This window comes from Ictalurus punctatus, chromosome 28 (assembly GCF_001660625.3).
Source record: "Ictalurus punctatus breed USDA103 chromosome 28, Coco_2.0, whole genome shotgun sequence".
Taxonomy (NCBI): Eukaryota; Metazoa; Chordata; class Actinopteri; order Siluriformes; family Ictaluridae; genus Ictalurus; species Ictalurus punctatus.
In genome coordinates this window covers 15,971,350-15,990,572 of record NC_030443.2, presented here as the reverse complement: position 1 = coordinate 15,990,572, position 19,223 = coordinate 15,971,350, and the positions used below count along the sequence as shown (strand labels likewise).

General features: G+C 37.7%; 1 protein-coding gene across 5 annotated transcripts; it reads left to right on the top strand.

Annotated features, from left to right (window-relative positions):
• The first annotated feature begins 114 nt into the window (after positions 1 to 114).
• Positions 115 to 17,711, top strand: prune2 (prune homolog 2 with BCH domain). 5 transcript variants are annotated; one of them, XR_001811045.3, is made up of 13 exons: positions 115 to 1,687; positions 4,284 to 4,549; positions 6,793 to 6,881; positions 7,194 to 7,400; positions 8,075 to 8,251; positions 9,508 to 9,610; positions 9,709 to 9,840; positions 9,936 to 10,022; positions 10,130 to 10,228; positions 11,679 to 11,824; positions 13,085 to 13,123; positions 15,071 to 15,112; positions 15,198 to 15,322. XR_001811045.3 is itself a non-coding variant. In XM_017459924.3 (13 exons), exons 3-13 carry the CDS (start codon positions 6,827 to 6,829, stop codon positions 15,223 to 15,225), a joined length of 1,056 nt encoding a protein of 351 aa, XP_017315413.1. In that variant the 5' UTR covers positions 115 to 1,687; positions 4,284 to 4,549; positions 6,793 to 6,826; the 3' UTR covers positions 15,226 to 17,711. The 5 variants fall into 5 exon arrangements, 4 of the variants coding, with proteins under 4 accessions (XP_017315413.1, XP_017315414.1, XP_017315415.1 ...); XM_017459924.3 differs by having other exon boundaries at positions 11,679 to 11,765; positions 15,198 to 17,711; XM_017459925.3 differs by lacking the exon at positions 4,284 to 4,549 and having other exon boundaries at positions 11,679 to 11,765; positions 15,198 to 17,711.
• The last annotated feature ends 1,512 nt before the right edge of the window (positions 17,712 to 19,223 follow it).

Here is a 19,223-nt window from a genome sequence, read left to right as displayed (position 1 = left end):
TATTCCTTCATTTCTAAACTCTGATCCTGCTGTTCACTCGTTGTTACCGCACTGCCATAGTGATGACCTTTGGAGCAGAAAGCTGCAGTAAGACCGATTAAGTGCAACCTGATCGTCCAAGATGGTCCTGGGATTCGAAGCGAAGGTGTGCTAAGATAAACACAGCAAATTTCCTGTTTAAAGGGACAGTCAGTGACTTTGGTGGGCGCAAGCCGAAGTGCTGTTTTGACGCACAAAATACAAACAAATACAATCCCTCTCTTCAGCCTGAATGAGCCAGAGCTTTTTGAATTCATGGGCAATTAGAAGAGACCACTCCATGTCCTGATTGGTTGGTGTTGAATTTGAGGTCCCCAGCCTGACATGCCTGCTGTGAGCACGTATTTATTTGAAACTGTTTGAATGTGAGAAGAGCTACAAATATTACAATGTTCTTGAGGGTACAGCTAGCGAATGATTACGAGATAGCAGTGCTTCAAGGATGATGTCCTATGGGAAGATAGATAGACAGAATTTGAAGAGAAGACAGGAACGGCACAGTAACACCAAAATCTCCTCATCTGTGAAGCCTGGTGGAGGTAGCGTCCACCTGCAAAGTGGCTGCATTATGGACGATTTTTGAGGAAAGTTTTTAAGTATCAAGACATTTTACAGGAACATTTCAGGGTAGTGTTGTCATCTAAAGCTTGAAGACGTTTGGTGAATAAACAAGACATTGACCCCAGCCAAAAAAACCCAGGACAATCAACAACAGAAAATTTGTATTTAGCTCAAATACATAGCTCAAAATGAGATGCTGTGTCATGACATGTAGAGGGCAGTTCATGCAAGAAAGTCCAGAAATATCGGCAAACTGAAACAGTTTTGTAGGAAGAACTTTCTAAAATTCCAAAAGTCCAATCAGCTTCTATAGGAAACATTTGCTTACAATATGTGGAGGATATTGCTGCTGAAGGATGTTTCAATGCAATGGTTCACATCCTTCTTCTAGTCATTACTGTTAATGATTAATCTATATGGAAAAACTGAATGTATTGCCTGCTGTCATATCAAGTTCAGACCACATGTTAAGTGTATTAATGCAAATATCCAGCTGGGTTTAGAATACCAGCTGTATTTTCCCGAAAAATATTTGGTTTGACCCAAATAATTATTTATTTTTATTACCGCACTGTTGCATCAAATCTGTTAACAGCCCTGCCAGAAATTCCACAGAAATGAGCAGGGAATCAACTCTGAGCTCTGAAAAACCTTTCATTGAGATTTATTTACACTGCTGTAGTATGGAGAGGATAGTTACTGATGTTTACATTGTACATTGTTGTGCTTATAATTTATTACGCCTGGTTGCTGGTTTAAAATAGAAGGAATAGACGAACATCACGGGTTTTAATTCTATGGCTTGCAAAAAAATATCTCTTCGTTTTTATTATTATTATTATTATTATTATTATTATTATTATTTCAGTTTTGATGGTAATTCTGCATGTTTTTGTTCCCATTTGACGTTTTTGCTCTCTAGCAGTTTAATGTGCAGAGTTACTGTGTGTTTATTGTGTTTGTGGTTAGCTATTCTTCTAGACAACTAGTAACTAGTTGTCATGGTGACGACCTTTGGATTATAGGGGAGAGGTCAGCCAGGAACATTTACTTCCTGATTGTCCAACAAGATTCTGGATTTTAAAAGGTGAGAACTAAACTTGACACACCACTGAACTCTTTTTTTTTTTTTTTAAATTATTATTATTATTATTATTATTATTATTGTTATTATTATTATTATAAATTTTTTTAAAAGGTTTCTTTTGCATGAATTTGTTCCAAATGTCTGTGCAGTGAATAATGCTGTGATGTATGTCGTTCAGTTAGGATATAATCCTACAGTTTTAAAGTGACACTGCTTTGTAAGTTGATAACGGAACAGATAAAGTGCGACAGGGTTGTGGCTGAATTGTGTTTTATTTGAAGTCAAACGCAAAATTATTACGTGCTACTCTGTTGTCTCAAAAGTGGAAATAGTGTGTGATTTGTGAAGCTGCTTTTTGAAACAATTGATTAATTCTTCAATGCATTTATACTAAGCTTACCAACCAAGAAAAATGAAGGCAGCACAAAACTTTTTTTTTTTTTTTTTTTTTTTTTTTTTACAATAAACATTTGCTAATGACGAAGACGCTAGGCCAAACTGTAGCTTTGTACGGAATAATATTTGCGTGTTATCGTAGATAAGAGAATATTTTAAGGGTTCTTTGAATAGTTAAGGCTCCTAAGCTTTCCAAAAGGGTTCTATGGGGAACCCATTCGGTTGTATGGTTCTACATACAACCACACCAGTGGTCACCAAACGTCTTCCTTGAGATCTTTCTTCCTGCAGGTTTCATCTCCAAACAATATCTAACACACCTGTTTCATTTGATCAAGAACTTCTTAAGGCAATGATTAGATGATCAGGTGGGCACAATTATGGTTGGAGCTGAAGTCTCAGGAAGGTAGATCTTCAGGAATAGGGCTGGTGACCCCTTCCCTAGAGGAACAACCAAAGAACCCCTTAAGCATTCTATATTAATCTTTTTTTTTTTGTAATATCGATACAAACAATTTTGCTTCAATGGTTTAGGACTACAGTTGCCACAAACACTTTTGCACTCAAGTTTCCATCGGTGAAGAGCCGATCTTCACTGAACTTCAGCGAAATGGACTTCATGTGAAAACTATAATGAATTTCCTGGTTACACAGTTGCACTTTTTGATCACGTAGCACACAGTTATAGAAGGGAATTATTTACAATCGCACTCTCCGGTGTCACACAGATGAGGATGGGTTCACTTTGGAGTCTGGTTCCTCTCGAGGTTTCTTCCTCATGTCGTCTCAGGGAGTTTGTCCTTGCCATCGTCGCCCCTGGCAACAAACTGAATTGAATTAAATATTGTTGAAAAAGGTCTCTCAAGAGTTTCTGTATCGTACTTTGTTTTCTGTAGGAGTTGTACTTGGAACCATCTCTCTCTCTCTCTCTCTCTCTCTCTCTCTCTCTCTCTCTCTCTCTCTCTCTCTCTCTCTCTCTTTTGTAAAGTTTTACACAGAACCTTTTTGACATGATGGTTCCCCCAGTTCAATAAGCCATAGAACCCTTAAGTGTTCTAGATTTCATTTATTAATCAATTCTGGATCGATTAAAGGGCAGCGTTATTTCAAAGTTGTAGCTCATTGCACATTGTATGAAGTACATTGTATGTTTTCGGGGTTTTGAAGACATTAGATTCGATAATAACTAATCAGATTTAAAAGCTTTATGGAACGCATTTCAAATCCAGCTGTTTAGATTCAAATTCATGTTTTGCTCAAAATGAAACATAAAAAAAATAAAAAAATTTTCCGAATTTATAATCTGAATTAGAATTGTTTACATCTTTCTTTTAAAAATGATATTGAACACAACGTTGAAATTCCGTTAGCTTTAACTCAATTTCGAACACTGATGTTCGATTTCATAACGCACAAAAAAGAACCAAAAAGACAAAAAAAATGGTCATTTTATTCGACCAAGTTTAAAAATGTCATTTGCAAATACAATTTCAAAATAAAGCACAAAATGTTACATTTACAAATAAATAAATAAATAAATAAATAAATTTGTTCTGCAAAATTTTCAAATGAAATGAACAAATGCGATTTCAAAATAAAGCACTCGATTAAAATAATTCACAAAATAATTCACTCGATTAAAAACCGAAATAAAAATTCTAAACCTAGGACAAAAGGTTAGATTTACAAAATGTAATATTTTAATTAGAAAATAAAGCACAGAATGTTACAAAATTGACAAAATTCAAATTTTATTTTCCAACGCTTAAAACGTAAACAAATACATTCGATTTTAAAACAGCACAAAATGTCAGATTAAAAAAAAAAAAAACATTATTCTGCAACATCCTCCATTTAAATGAACAAATACAATTTTAAACACAAGCACAAAATTCCAGATTTACTAAATTAAAAAAATTCACAAGGTTGGATTTACTACATGTAGACCATATGGCAGAAATGTCCCACAGTTTAATCCCCATGTGGATTTCGAGCTCAGTGGTGCAGCACAAATGTGATCTCTTTATTCCTCGACTCAGCTGTGATCACACTCCCCGTCTACCTCTTTCTTCTTCTTCTAGCTTCCTTATTACTCCCTATTGGCTTTTTCTCTTTTCACCTGCGCAGTCTGACTCAGGCTCGCTGCTCCTCCCTTATTTACACAAATCGCCTTGTTTCCTTTCTACCCATCCTCCTTTAGCTGCACACTGACGCTCCGTGCTGTTAGAGCTGCACTCATTCTGCTGTGCCAGCCTCACACACCAGCCTCAGGCTCTTATCAAGTGCTGGACAGGGTCACATGACTACAAAATGGTGGAGGCTGTCGGTGGGTGAGCCGAGCATCTCTGTAGCTGCACAGAGGAACGGAGAGAAACGCAGAAGACTCACACACACACTCATGATCTCTGAAACCTGGAGCAGGAGCGAGAGAGATTGAAAGGAAAGGAGAAGTGTGTATCAGCAGTGGTGAGTGATTGGTGTGTGTTGATGCAATGATATGAGAGAGAGAGAGAGAGAGAGAGAGAGAGAGAGAGAGAGATGGGTTGTGTTTTCTTCTTTCAAAGAGCTGAAAGAGAAACAGGAGACATGGGAGGGGCAGCTGTTTACACAGAACCAGTTCTGTCAGTTTGTGTGTGTGTGTGCCTGTTCATGTGTGTGCGAGGTGTGTGTTTAATAATTTGATTTGATTTTGGTCATGGGGTTGAACTCCTGAGTCTCAGGGGTTATTCACGAGACTCTTTCCAACAGTCATGGCCGACCTAAATTTGCATCCAGCTAAAGCATTTGCCTCTGACCGTGTGTGTGTGTGTGTGTGTGTGTGTGTGTGTGTGTGTACGAGTGTGAATGCTGAGTTGGAAGAAAAACGAAAATCCTAGAGAGGGAGGAGGGGAGCGAGGGATGAAAATGAGCCGATGATGTAACTTCCCTTTTGCGAGACTTGGACTGTGGTCTTTATTTATTTATTTATTTATTTATTTATTTATTTATTTATTTATATGGAATTATCATATTCTGTTATCACATTTTTCAAACACGTTTCAGTCTGTAAATTATGATGCGATCTTCAGTGGTTTCCAGAAGAACCGGTTCTTGCTGTGCTCCAGTTTTGTACTGGATATTTATATCCTCACAGCAACAGTAAATGCCCTATATACAGGAGGAGTAGATTTGATTTAACAGCGTAGCGATGGTTAAACAGTATTCATTCATAGCATGATCATGGTTCTTTAAGCACAACAAATGACATCATCTAAGGAAATGTCTACAGTATGCCTGGACTATTCTGTTTCAGCAAATAAGCTTTCTGATGTTGATTCAAAGCGTTTACAAATGCATTCAGAACATGAGGGTTCGAATCCCGGCTCTACCCTTTGCGTACGGCGTTTGCGTGTGCTCCCTGTGCTCCAGGGGCTTCCTCTGGGTACTCCCCCTTCCTCAGTTTCCTCCCCCAGTGCAAAGACATTTGTTGTAGGCTGATTGATATTTCCAGATCGTCCGTAGTGTGTGATCGCACCGCCCATTGTGATGGGTTGGCACGCCGTCCAGGGTGTCCCCCGTCTCGTACCCCGAGTTCCCTGAGATAGGCTCCGGGCTCCCTGTCACCCTGCGGTGGATTAGCGGTACAGGAAAAGGAATAGATGGATGGATGAACAGACTACTTCACTAAGGAAGAAAAATCATTTGGGGGCATGCTGCTATAGGTGGTGGTGTAATGTGTCCCAACATGATGACCTTAAGTGTTTTATTCCTCTTATACCAAACACAAATGGTTTTTATTCATCATACTACATTTTATTCCTTTATAGTCAAGTTTAAGTTTGTGGGATGTCTCCAAAACATGTTAGTTCCTGTTCTGGTTCAGCAATTTGATCGGACAAGTTGTAATCTAAGATTGTTGATATTTATTATAACGGCACTAAAATACAAGGCACTATTTTTGTTGACGGAGCAAAAAAACAAAACAAAATACTTGGCCATATTGTCTTTGAAAAGTCAGTTCCTCGATACTAAATTCATGTTTATAGAACTGTTGTATAAAAGCAATATTACACTGCAGTCATGCTGCTGTAGTGAATATCTGCATGGCTGTGATTACCCCACAGGACTCGACCTGAATCGTGCCTCGTGCCTCATAACCCTGCTGATATTCAATATAACAGCACTCTTGCTCATGTGACGTTGTTTAATTATCACTTATGTTATAGCAGCTATAAAGTCATTTCGTCAGCGGTCTCTTTTTTGATGTTAATACGATAAAAACGTAGATTGTCATGTTACAGAGCAACTGGAAAGGGCAAAGTACTCTGTCCTGTGTCCTATCTGAAAAGGTTTAGCTTTACCGCTGACACTAGAGACACCTTACAAAAATGCTTTAAAAAAAAAAACAACAAAAACAAACAAAAAAAAAAACTTCACCATATCAACAATTCAAATCAATCAAACAATACTTTTTTTAGTGTACGTATATGGAGTGTGTACTCTGTGTTATAAGTTGTTACGATAGAAACAATAACATATTAGAACGAGCACATTAATATAAACCTCGTTATGGAAAATGATCAAAGTGAACGGTTCTCTGAATGAAGCTGTGGTATAAACATGTGGTATTGCCCTGATTTAGACAGTGAGCACATACACCACAAAACATTTGAATGTTACAGGTTGTCTTTGAATCAACGATACAGATGTGTTTGTGTATAATCCTCCAGATCCCCCCTCCCCTTTCCCTCCGGTGATGAGGGGATGGAGCAGCCTTCTGAACACAAGATGAGCTCTGAGGGGGCAGAAGGCCGACCAGGTGAGTCTCTTTTAAAGGTACCTTACATTTAACAGCCTTGCAACACTTCTTCAATCTTTATTTTATTTCATTGAGGTCATTTTTATGTTGTGTCCAAAACCTCAAAGCTCCGTAACACAGTTAAAAAGGTCAAATGTAGCATTTGTGATAAAGCACAGTAGTGAAACAATCTAAAATGATTTTATTTTATTTCCATGAATTGTGATTAGGCCAGGTTGAAAAAAAAATGATGTTATGGCTGGACGAAAATAACGCACGGTAATTTATTTATAGAGATGTTTAATTAATTCAAATTCCCCTCTGACCTCATAGCTCCTCCCACTAGTCTGCCACTAAAGGGTGATGGAGGCGGCTCTCAACGGAAAAAGCTGTCCGCCCCCCGGATCAGCCTCTCGCTGGATCAAAGTGAAGACGACCTGTTCGACACCCCTGATGACCTAGACATTAATGTGGACGATTTGGACACACCTGACGAAGCTGATGTCCTGGACTACACTGATCACGAGTTGGACTGGGAAGGTGAGACACAAAGTACAAATGTGTCTTTACAAATAATAATAATGCAACAGAGATTTGTCCCCCAACTCTTAGTTAATTTTAGAATTAGTAGGCAAAAATATTGGTCCCCCTACTTGTCATCCTTTTATATGGCTTTATTGTTGATTTCGGCTACACATATTTGATGATATTCAGTCTCTGGGACATGGTGGCTTAGTGGCTAGCCGCACACCTCCAGGGTTAGGGGTTCGATTCCCATCTCTGACTTGTGTGCATGAAGTTTGCATGTTCTCCGCATGCTTCAGGGGTTTCCTCCGGGTACTCCGGTTTCCTCCCCCAGTCCAAAGACATGCGTTGTTGTAGGCTGTTATAGGCTGATTGGCATCACTAAATTGTCTGTAGTGATGGGTTGACACCCCATCCAGGGTGTTCCCCACCTTGTGCCCTGAGTCCGCTGGGATAGGCTACAGGCTTCCCACGACCCTGTGTAGGATACGCGATACAGAAAATGGATGGATGGAAGGATTTGACCTTGACCTCGACCCCCTTAAGACCCCCTTATCTTGACTTGAACTAGTCCTTGGACTTAGTCTTGGACTTGAGTCTTGGTGGTATACAACCCCAGTCATCAGTCAGTGATACATAATATCCCTTGACGTTCTTATCGTCTAAACATCTAAATCTATTCTATTCAGAACCTCAGGAATCCCAGAGAGCTCCAGTGAAGCAGGAGACCGAACCCGTCCCTACATACAGCTCAGAGGAGGAGCGACAGGACTCCAAACTCTGGAGGACTGTCATCATTGGGGAACAGGAGCACCGCATCAATATGAAGTGTATTGAACCCTACCAAAAAGTCATCTCCCATGGAGGTATACACACTGGTAGTGCACACAAACACACACACGTTTGTAGCTAATCTGGTCCCCTTTTGAAAAAAACTGGATAGGGTTGTACTTTGAAGGATGTGATTGGATCGTCTCAGAAGTGATCTGGACTGAAACTCTGGTTATAATGGAAGTGAATCAGTTCCACGAGAGTCCTGAGTAAAAAGGTTTCAGAAACCCAGGGGTGGGAAATACTTGATTAGTTGTACTTTGTTACTGTACTATGTTAAGTACTATTTTGAAAGATTATTAAAATGGAATACTTGTATTCTTACTAAAGTAAAAACGTACATTTTACTCCTTAGATTTTTATTTTAAAATGTACTCGTTAACAATCACAAAACACCACGAGAATTTTCTCTCTCTTTTTCATTTTTTTCCTCAGTAAAGATTAAACATGTGCTTAAAATTCACCAGCAAAAAAAAAAAGATGATAAATTACCTTTAAGTTTGATAAGTTTTGTGAGTAATTTTGTAGTTTAGTTTGTTAAATTAGCTAGCTAATTAAGTTTTGTGAATTAGCCCGTTAAATTAGCTAGGTAGTTATATTTTGTAAATTAGTCCGTTAAATTAGCTAGCTAGTTAAGTTTTGTAAATTAGTCCGTTAAATTAGCTAGGTAGTTATATTTTGTAAATGAGTTTATTAAATTAGCCAGCTAGTTAAGTTTTGTAAATTAGCTGAGTAAATTAGCAAGATAGTTAAGTTTTGTAAATTAGCTGAGTAAATTAGCAAGATGGTAAAGTTTTGTAAATTGTCTGTTTTAAGTGAGCTCGCTAGTTAAGTTTTGTAAGTGATCTAAATGATGTTAAATTAGCTAGCTAGTTTTTTCCCCATTGCTAATTTGCATTCATTCCAAAAGCGCTATAAAGCATTAATGAACCAGCTAGCCAAATTTTAGGTTTGTTTGAGTTGATTAGAATATTTCTCATATGGTTGATACCTTAGTGATCTTGATATTCAAGGTCAAGCATAGTGAAATTTTGGTCATCAGTTAAAAAAAACGTTTTACTCTTGAATACTTGAGTATGTTTAAATATAAGTATAGATACTTTTTTTAAAAATAATTTTTTGACCTCCTTCTTTTAAGTGAGTAAGATTCTGACATACTTTTACTTAAGTACATTTTCCATCCCTGCAGATACCTTGGCGTAAAATGGTGCAGAGACACTTTCTATCATTCAGCTTGAGTGCAAATGTAATTCATTTTCTTTTATAACAGCGAGTCTCTCTTCTCTAAAAGGCTACTACGGAAATGGTGCGAATGCCATTATTGTGTTTGCTGCTTGCTTCCTTCCGGACAGCGATAGTGAGGACTACCACGAAATAATGGAGAACCTCTTTCTGTGAGTTCTCATTTGCGTATCAGTAATCTATATTTCTTTACTTTAATTGTATTACCTGTAGCACTTTGCTGTAAAATTGTACTGTTTTTAATGGTCAGGTATGTGATCAGCACGTTGGAGCTGATGGTAGCGGAGGACTACATGATCGCCTACCTGAACGGGGCCACTCCTCACAGGAGGACGCCTGGCCTCGGCTGGCTGAAGAGGTGCTACCAGATGATTGACAGGAGGTAGCTGCTAATTTATAGTGCAGAATCATGAATGTTTGGTTAAAAAAAACAAACAAACCAACAACAACAACAACGACTTCAAAATCTGCTTTCAGGCTCCGAAAGAACCTGAAATCCTTTATTATTGTTCATCCTTCGTGGTTTATCAGGACTATCCTAGCCATCACCAGACCTTTTATCAGGTAAAAGAAGTTTATAGTAACCAGAGATAAAGATACAATATTTTTAATATAATTAACATTCATTTTTTATGTTTCACATTGTATGTATTTGTGTGTGTTCCCTACAGTTCAAAGTTCAGCAGTAAGATTAAGTATGTGAACAGCTTAGCAGAGCTGGAAGAGCTCATCCCTATGGAATATGTCCATATTCCTGAATGCATCATCAAGTGAGTGAGAGTTTATGTTGTTAATTCTAAACATTAATGTTAAAAAGCCATCAAATTTCTCTAAAATCTCTATACTCATGGTGTATTATTCACCCATGACGGTCCACGTTGTTATAGGAAAATAATCCATGTCAGTGTGGTGTGATTGTGGATCATTTTCCTTTGCCAGCATTACTGTTATATTACGTGTTTTATTCCTCTTATACCACAGCGATTTGCCAACGATTACAAATGATTATTAATGAATGACAAGTGACACTTTTTAACCATTTATAGTTACATGTAAAATTATTGAACGTCCACAAAACAAGTAAGTTAATGTTATCACTTATCACGTTATAGCAGCTTTCACTCGGCGGCCTTTCTTTTTTCTTAGTAAAGCTTAAATGTCCGTCTTAAAAATTTGCCATCAGCTATAAGTTAAATTAGCTAGCTAATTAAGTTTGTCATATTTTTTTTAATTAGATAAATAGTTACATTTTGTAAATTACAACCTGGATAAACAAGCTAGCTAGTTAAGTTTGTTAAATTAGGTAAGTTGGCTTGGTAAATGAGCTAGTTAAGTTTTGTAATTTAGCATGGTAAATTAGCAAGCTAGTTTTGTTTTTGTCACTAATGTACCTTAGCATTCACTCCAAAACGGCTACAAAGCATACTTCTCTCTCTTGAAGTTAATAAGACAAAGAATGCAGCTTGTCCTGTTATCAAGTAACCAGAAAGCACAAACTCGTCTTTGCCGAAAATATACCGATTGTTACAATGCGCCGACACTGGAGACTCCTTCCATCAGAGTTACTTGTTTCATGATATCAATGATTATACGCTTTTCTATGTTAAGTAAAAAAAACAAAACATTTTTAAATCGATTTTTTTTATTATTAGTCTTAGATTATGTGAAGCGTCTGTTGTACAAGACCCTGTGTATGAGCTGTTACTATAGAAACGCTCGAACTACTGTCAGAGCTGCTGTTAAAGAAAATTATTCAACAATTGAGAAATGAACCACGCTGTGGTATAACTGGTCTAAAAGCATATTGCTCAGTAAATACTAGGAAGTTATGTGTAGTAACTGTGTAGATTCTCTACATCAGGGGTGTCCAATCATATTCGGAAAGGACCGGTGTGGCTGCAGGTTTTCATTCCAACCAAGCAGAAGCCACACCTTCTTGATTGTTACGAAACCCTGCACCCACACCAGCTCTTTGCATTTAAGATTAAACACCCCTGGTCTAGATCTTAATCTGGACCTGCCAGTTCAACTGGTTAATACATGGATGCAGCTTTTTATTTTTCTACAAAGGTTTGCATCCGTCATGGCTTTTGAACGGAAACGTCAACAAGGTGGTGGTGGGTGTAAAATGTGGTTGTGTCCTACAATAAGATAAAAATCCAAATTATAAAGTCAAATGAGCATTTAAACAAGTGTTATCTGCACCTTCTCTGTCTTCAGAACATGTCGAGATGGGAGGGTGGGCAGTGGGCACGAGGCTCGAAAAGCTGCACAGAGGATGCAAAAAAAGAGGTTGGAGGTTGAAGGGTGGGCATACGAATGATCTCAAAATACACTATTGCACCATCCTTGCACATGATGATGAAGTAAGATCTATGATTATGTCTTTGTCTTCTTCCTTTTGTCTTAAGGGTGTAAGAGTACAAACTTTTGCACTCGACAGTATGACCTTCTCTGTTTGAATTCTTTGTGGATTTCCATAGACAGGATGTAGTCTGTACTCTTGTAGATGTCGATGCTCTACATAAGCAGAAACTGTGAAATGTGTTGAAGGCTGTTTTGAGGTGGCAGTATGTTCCTGAGAATCACTGAGAGCCCTGACAATCTGGTTTCCGTGGTAACAGACACTAATGTGCCAAAACAAGTGCTAACGAATGCGTTTTTTTCTTCTTCTTTTTTTGTCTCTGACCTTGTCTTCTAAATACAAGAGTTTTGGGAAGAAAAGGTTTTTGCAGGGTGCAGCAACATAGTTATTTTTGCAAGAATTATGAACCTTACGCCATGTGTTTGTGTTGTGATTTTGCTGATTGGTGCCCATCCATCCATCCATCCATCCATCTTCTATACCGCTTATCCTTTTCAGGGTCACGGGGAACATTATAAAAAAAATACTATAAAGAGCAGTAAACAGTAATAAACTACATACAGTTAATATTTGGTGTGATAATTCTTAGATAATTCTGCATAGTTTTAAAAGGAGATTAGCTTCTGATTTTTTTTTATTATTATTTAATTTTTTAAAAACATTTTCAACCTTCATTATGTTTTCTGTCTGAAAAGTGATCTGTTATGTAATATATTGCTTTCTTTACTGACATAAAACCATTCTTCTTTAGGATTTTATTTTTTGTTGGTAAAATAATGTTTGGAAATATAAGATGTTTTAATGCAGACATTATAATATAATTTTAAGCAAAATTTGTACTTGGGGTGCATTCGAGATTTGCACAGTACACGATGATCTTCCTAGATCAAAGGTAAAACCAAAAATCTACGGCAAGTGTGAGTCTGAGTCTGAGTGTGACAGACAAACAAGTAATTTAAGTAAGTAGACTATGGAAGGATATGTAGTCATGTTGAAATATTATTGGTATTATCTCTATAAGATCAGGGATGTGGGTCGAGATTTTAATTTTATATGTTTAACCTGCTTTTTGGTTGTTGCACATTCATCCGTCTTGTATTGTAAGTGGATATAGCTGTCGCTTTGCTGGAATAAATGAGGAGAGAACGCTGAGGGACTTTTGGGTTCATGCTAAAGGATAAACGTAGGTCCTGAAGCGAGATCGATTGAGACCCACTGATTTAGAATCCATGTCGATTCTTTTCTTTTTTCTCCACTACAGACTCGACGAGGAGCTACAGGAAGCTGGAGAGAACTCAAAGTGAGTATGAGTGTCCAGCATCCATTGCACTTCAGCTTAGAACTAATCAAGTGCTTGCTGTGTTTTGTTTTCATTCGAGTTATGTTGCACCGCTCGATTTAAAACCTGCCTTAACATATCGACGATTTAAACTTTAACCTCCCGATTAATCGCTTGACCTGGGATTAACTCTAACTGTCCACAATGACATATTCAACACCTAAACAATTATTCAGCAGTGTTACTCTTTATCATTGTTTCGACTTGATCTTCCTCTTTGAGCGGAAAATTCCATAAAACCATTTATTGACCAAACTATTCGGTCCATCTTATGGAGTTCCTAAATTTAAGCCACCTCAAATGCAGTATAATGTGAGATGTAATGTAAATTGTGTGATATGAACTCGCAGTTGTGAGAAAGAAATGTCCAAATTACGAGATTTAAACTTGCAATTGTGGGAAATAAAGTCAGAATTGCAAGATATAATGTTGCAATTATGAGAAATAAAGTTGCAATTCTGAGATGTACAGGTAAAGGAAATGACCTTTATTATTATTTTTTTCTCTGTGGTATGCTTCCGTAGTATACAGTATGTGTGTATGCAGTATACGTTTACTACAGTTTTATCTGCAGAACTATTTGAGCTTGAACACATTAAAGTAAATGTTCAATGTCAATTTTAATTTTCTGCATACTGACTTACAATGCAACTATGACCTGTTTACTACATAGCTAACACATTAAAATACCAGGTTTTGTCTTATATACATATTGCTATTAAAGGCTGATATATTAATTTAATAACATTGTTTATACTGCTCTAGCGTTATGTAAACATCCTAAGGGTGAAATGTTTATTCTTGTGAATTCTTCTTTCCGTCCTCGGTGTGGTTTGTTTAAGACGGTCCAAACACAACAGTTACACTCATGCTCTCGGTTTGGTTGTACCTGACCTCCAGCGTTGTTCGTGAACCCAACATGCGACGTATTTGGGGTTTTAGGTGATGATTTTTCGTAGCTGCGAGCTGCTGTTATGCGTCACGGATATTTGGACTGACAAAAAAACGAAATAAATGCTGGAGTCTATATACGATAATTTCCATTTGAAATCATGGCGTTCTACATTTTCTGTTCCTAGCCTCAGGGGTAGACAAAACATACGTTTATTAGCTAGCAGACCAGACACGAGACAAGTAAGTTTCAGTGATCTGCCAGGTTCCTTGTTTCGATTACTCCGCATCGAATTCGCAAGGCTTAGCTAACAAAATGCTAAAACACATTGCAAACTAATTAGTTAATGTACTAATACTAATGTACAGAATAAGGGCGGAAACATGTCCTACTTATCTACAAGAATGCATATGCTTTGAGCTAAGCAAATGGGTGCTTTAGCCAGCTAACGGTAAAAGCTAGTTTTTACCCATAAACTGGCATGGCAGACATTTTTGTCAAAATGTTTTAAGCTATCTATTTATACTTAGATAATCATTTATTTAGCGCCACTAGCTCTATGTTTTCCATGCAAAGTTGTTTTTGTTTTTTTTTTGCATGAAAGTTTGTCAAGTTTTAGCTTTATATGCTCCTTAAATTTACAATTTTTTTGCTTAATTATACACATGTAGTGTGAAACCAAACCAAATCAAATAGCAAACGAACCAAAAGTTTCAGTTTCGCTCTTATTCAGACTCGTCAAATGTACTAACAGGTGTGAAGACATCCTTAGATTCAAACACTGGGACTCAAAAGTAGACTTTGGACTTAATTTCTACTTAGTGGACAACCTGGGACTTGACTCAGATTTATTACAACCAACAAAAACGAACAATTATTATTATTATTATTATTATTATTATTATTATTATTATTTTTATTTAAAAGTAAATAATGCCCATTTAAAACCTGTTGTAGATTGTGAAGCAATTACTAATAAAAAGAAGTAATTCTTAATAAAAATTCCACCTATGTAGAATCAACAGCTTTCTCCAGGGACCTGATGTGCCACAACCTATGTGAGTGTTTTTATTCAAGACCATAATTTTCTATTTCCGCTGTGCTTGCAAACGTCTCTATCTATCTATTTTTTTTTTTTTGCAGAGCTCAACCCAGTGCAAGCAGCTCCTAAACCGAGGACACAATGAAGGAATGCATGGCCAGTGTGCGTGTGTGTGTGTGTGTGTGTGTGTGTGTGTGTGTGTGTGTGTGTGTGTGTGTGTGTGTGTGTGTGTGTGTGTATAATAAGAGATAACGTGAATATTCGAAAGCTGGATTCTACACACTCAATATCCACTGCCCAAACACACTTCCTCACCCACATCAGCTCATTAGACAGCTCGTTAGAACGTACTACTGTTCTCATGAATCGGTTTCCAGCATAGACCAGTTACAGCCAAGCATCATCTCTCAGATGCACCACAGATTTCAGAAATCACTCTTATTTTACTTTACATCTTCTCGCAATATGCCTTTCTTTTCTCTTCTTTTCGATATGCATGGGAAGCAATAATATCACGTTGGACATCTCACTTCATACATATTATACGATGTCATACGATAGCGTTTATAGAATGAGAACAACACCTCGTCTTCAGTATCTTCACTCAGTTTTGCTTTGAAATCATGAACATTGGAATTTTTTATTTATTTATTTATTTTATTTTTCTAGCAAAAATGCTTAAATAGTCTTTTACCTCTTTGTAGATATTGATGTTATGAACTGCAAAAAAGATCATTACGTATACCATGAGGTTACATATCAGCACTTGTTAAGCCTCACCAGCAAACTTTTATTTCTAACCTCCGGGGTGGACAAATCATACACTTATCAACTAGCAGACCAGACACCAGACAAGTAAGTTCTATGACCTGTGCAGTCTTATGATTTCAGGAATGTTTATCCAGAAATCTAACTGGCCAGGCTAATAAAAAATGTTAGCTAAAACGTATGGCAAGTTAGTTAGTTAGCTAAGTGTAGTAATACAGAATAAGGGCAGAAACAATCTACATGAACACATACACTTTGCAATGCAAGCTCAAGCTGTGTTCTGAGTGTTGCAGCAAGGGGGCGCTATAATCACCTAATGGCGGAGGCTAGTTTCTACCTGTCGGCTGTCATAGCAGATGAGCAGTTTGAGTCTCTTGGAGAGCTGGTTAGTTCATATAAACAAATACGACATGGAAAAATGGAAAAAAAAAAAAGAAAGAATGAAAGTACATTCTAATCGAATGAAAATGGAAACGACTTTGGGACAGATTTGTCCGAGTCACGAAAACGATCGAAGGATGTCCATATCTGTACTGCTGTGTCCAGCTTTCATGAGAAACATTATATATATATGATACGGCATCGCTTCTGCACGCCAATCGAATTGAAAATGCCTGACAAGATATTGCGAGTTCTGACAAAGTAGTCATCAAGAGAGAATGGAAACAACTTCGGGACTTCTTGTAAAAGACGAAAGGATGTCCATAGCTGTAACCTTGCGAGTAGCTATGAGTATATATGTCTGGACATTATAATGATTCAGTAAATGTGACCATACACAACAGGAGTGTGTGTTAGTAAAGATTTGGATGGGAGTTATCATTTGCGTTCGCATAGATATAGATATGTAGTGTTTATTCTGGCCCTAAAATGGACACGAATAAGTGTATGATTATTATCCTCGTCTAACAATGTATTCAATGTTGTGTTTTTGAAATCGACAGAAAGTCAGCAAGTTGTTGGACGACATGGTTTTAGCTATGCAATGTCCTTGCGGTGCAGGTAAAAATATTATAGGAGTCTGGCTAGTTTCAAAACATTTTTCTCTCAATATGCTTAAGCGTGTTTTGTTAAGCACAAAGGCTTTGCTCTGCACTTTATTGTGCTTAGTTGTAACAGTGTTTCTGATTCTGTGAAAAAAGTTGTCATCCGTGTATGCTTGTTAATCCGCTTAGTAAAAAACGTTCTACCTTAAGCTAGATTGGGTGATGGCTGATGTGTGTAGTGCAGCAGGTCGGTGGGATTCAGAGTGAGTAGCTTGTTTAAACACATAGATACACCAAATGAAAGGTTTTGTTTCGCCAAGGTAAATAAGAAATGTTTTTTTTTTTCTTTCCCTTTTGCTACTTATTAAACCTACTTGTCCAATGAGGAACTATAAACGAAAACTGAATAACCTGGATATGAAATTTGCTTGTCCAAGGTGTCCAGGTTACTGATTTGTCCACCCCTGTAACCTCGTCTTCTGCCTGTAGTGTTTAATCTTAAAAAAAAAACAAAAAAAACACCCAGCCAAAATGCAAAAGTGATTTCTTGAAAACCTCAATGTCTGTGTGTGTGTGTTCAGTCGCAGTGTTTGCTACGTGGAATATATTGTATACAACAATCAAATTAGCGGAGTAAATCCAGACAGCATGCAGATTCAGATTCCTAACACGTCTATGGAATCGATGTAGCTCCTGTGTCTACGTACTGTATGAACACCTCGTTGTATGTGAGTGTGAATGTGTGCGAGTTTGCTGTAGGTGTGATTGTGTTTCGGTTGTGCGTTTGTGTGCTGTTAGGTCTCTCAGGTTGCTGTAAACAGGAAATGACCTCATAGGTGGATTAAAGACGATGCAACTGCAGAGCACAATATCTACATTTTTGTGGTGTGTGTGTGTGTGTGTGTGTGTGTGTGTGCGCGGGTGTGTGTGCGGGTGTAGGCATGTCAGTGCATGCCTCATAGTTGTTAATATATTTACAAAATGTGGTCATATGGAATAAAGCTAAACAATTTATTGGATAGAACCAGAGGCCTTGTAAAATAATACTGACGACATCAATAAATTTACCTCTAATCTAATTATGAAGTGGTTTGTTTAAAAAAAAAAAAAAAAAAAAAAAATTCTTTTTGTATTATTTTTCAAATCCATTCAGACAGTCTTCAATCCATCTATTTTCCATGCCACTTATCCTGCACAGGGACATGGGGAGCCTGCAGGCTATATCAGGGACATCACACACACACATTCACACACTATGACAATTTGGAAACACCGATCAGCCTACAATGCACGTCTTGGGAATGTAGTGGAGGAAGCTAGAGTACCCTGAGAAAACCCCCGAAGCACAGAGAGAACATGCAAGCTCTGCACATGTGGACGCAGAGGAGGCGGGATTTCAACTCCCAACTCCAGAGGAGAGAGGCCTACGTGCTAAACCACCGTACTTGCCCCCTCTGATAGTCTTATCATTCAATATTTAAAAGTTTGCACCCCTAAATAGGAAAATTTACCTAATGTCTATCTAATGTGTATTATCTACAAATATAAATCATTCTAACATATTCTATAATTACATGTGGGGTTAGTTTGCAACAAGTCCATTATCCAAAACATTAGGTAAAAAGCAAACAAACAAATAAATATTACTTCTAGTACTACTACTAATAATACAGGAAGAGATACATTTAGTTAATAAACAATAATAAATACAATAATTTAAGCAAACAAGTAAACAAACAAAAATAAATGGTTTTATCTATGTCTATCTGTCTGTCTGTTTGTTTGATCTGTTTCTTTTTTAAGAAGAAGAATGTTTTGGTTTTGGTTTGTAAAAGGCACTGTGACTTCTGGGATAAATGAATTAGGGTGCGGTCTACTCCAAATAGTACAGGAGAGAAGACTAAAAAGCAGTTCAGAAAATTTAAAAGAGGTGGTTATAAAGGCAAGGGCAAATAATACAAGGGAAATAAAACAAGAGGGGGTGCAAACTTTTGAACCATGGTAGTACTCTTCTTACTGACAATATTAGTGATCTCTTGCATGATATTTTCATCCATCCATCCATCCATCCATCCATCCATCTTCAACCACTTACTCCTTTTCAGGGTCACGGGGAAACCTGGAGGCTATCCCAGGGAGCATCGGGCACAAGGCGGGGTACACACTGGACAGGGTGCCAATCCATCGCAGGGCACAATCACATACACACTCACACACCCATTCATACACTACGGACACTTTAGACACGCCAATCAGCCTACCATGCATGTCTTTGGACTGGGGAAGGAAACCGGAGTACCCGGAGGAAACCCCAGCAGCACGGGGAGAACATGCAAACTCCGCACACACAGAGCCGTGGGAATCGAACGTGGC

What these genes read in the sequence shown, in the direction of transcription:
- prune2 (XM_017459925.3), top strand. Translation starts at nt 6,827, where the DNA reads ATGGAGCAGCCTTCTGAACACAAGATGAGCTCTGAGGGGGCAGAAGGC. An exon ending in TCACGAGTTGGACTGGGAAG is followed by an intron (nt 7,401 to 8,074) that starts GTGAGACACAAA and finishes TATTCTATTCAG; the next exon opens with AACCTCAGGAATCCCAGAGA. An exon ending in TACCAGATGATTGACAGGAG is followed by an intron (nt 9,841 to 9,935) that starts GTAGCTGCTAAT and finishes ATCTGCTTTCAG; the next exon opens with GCTCCGAAAGAACCTGAAAT.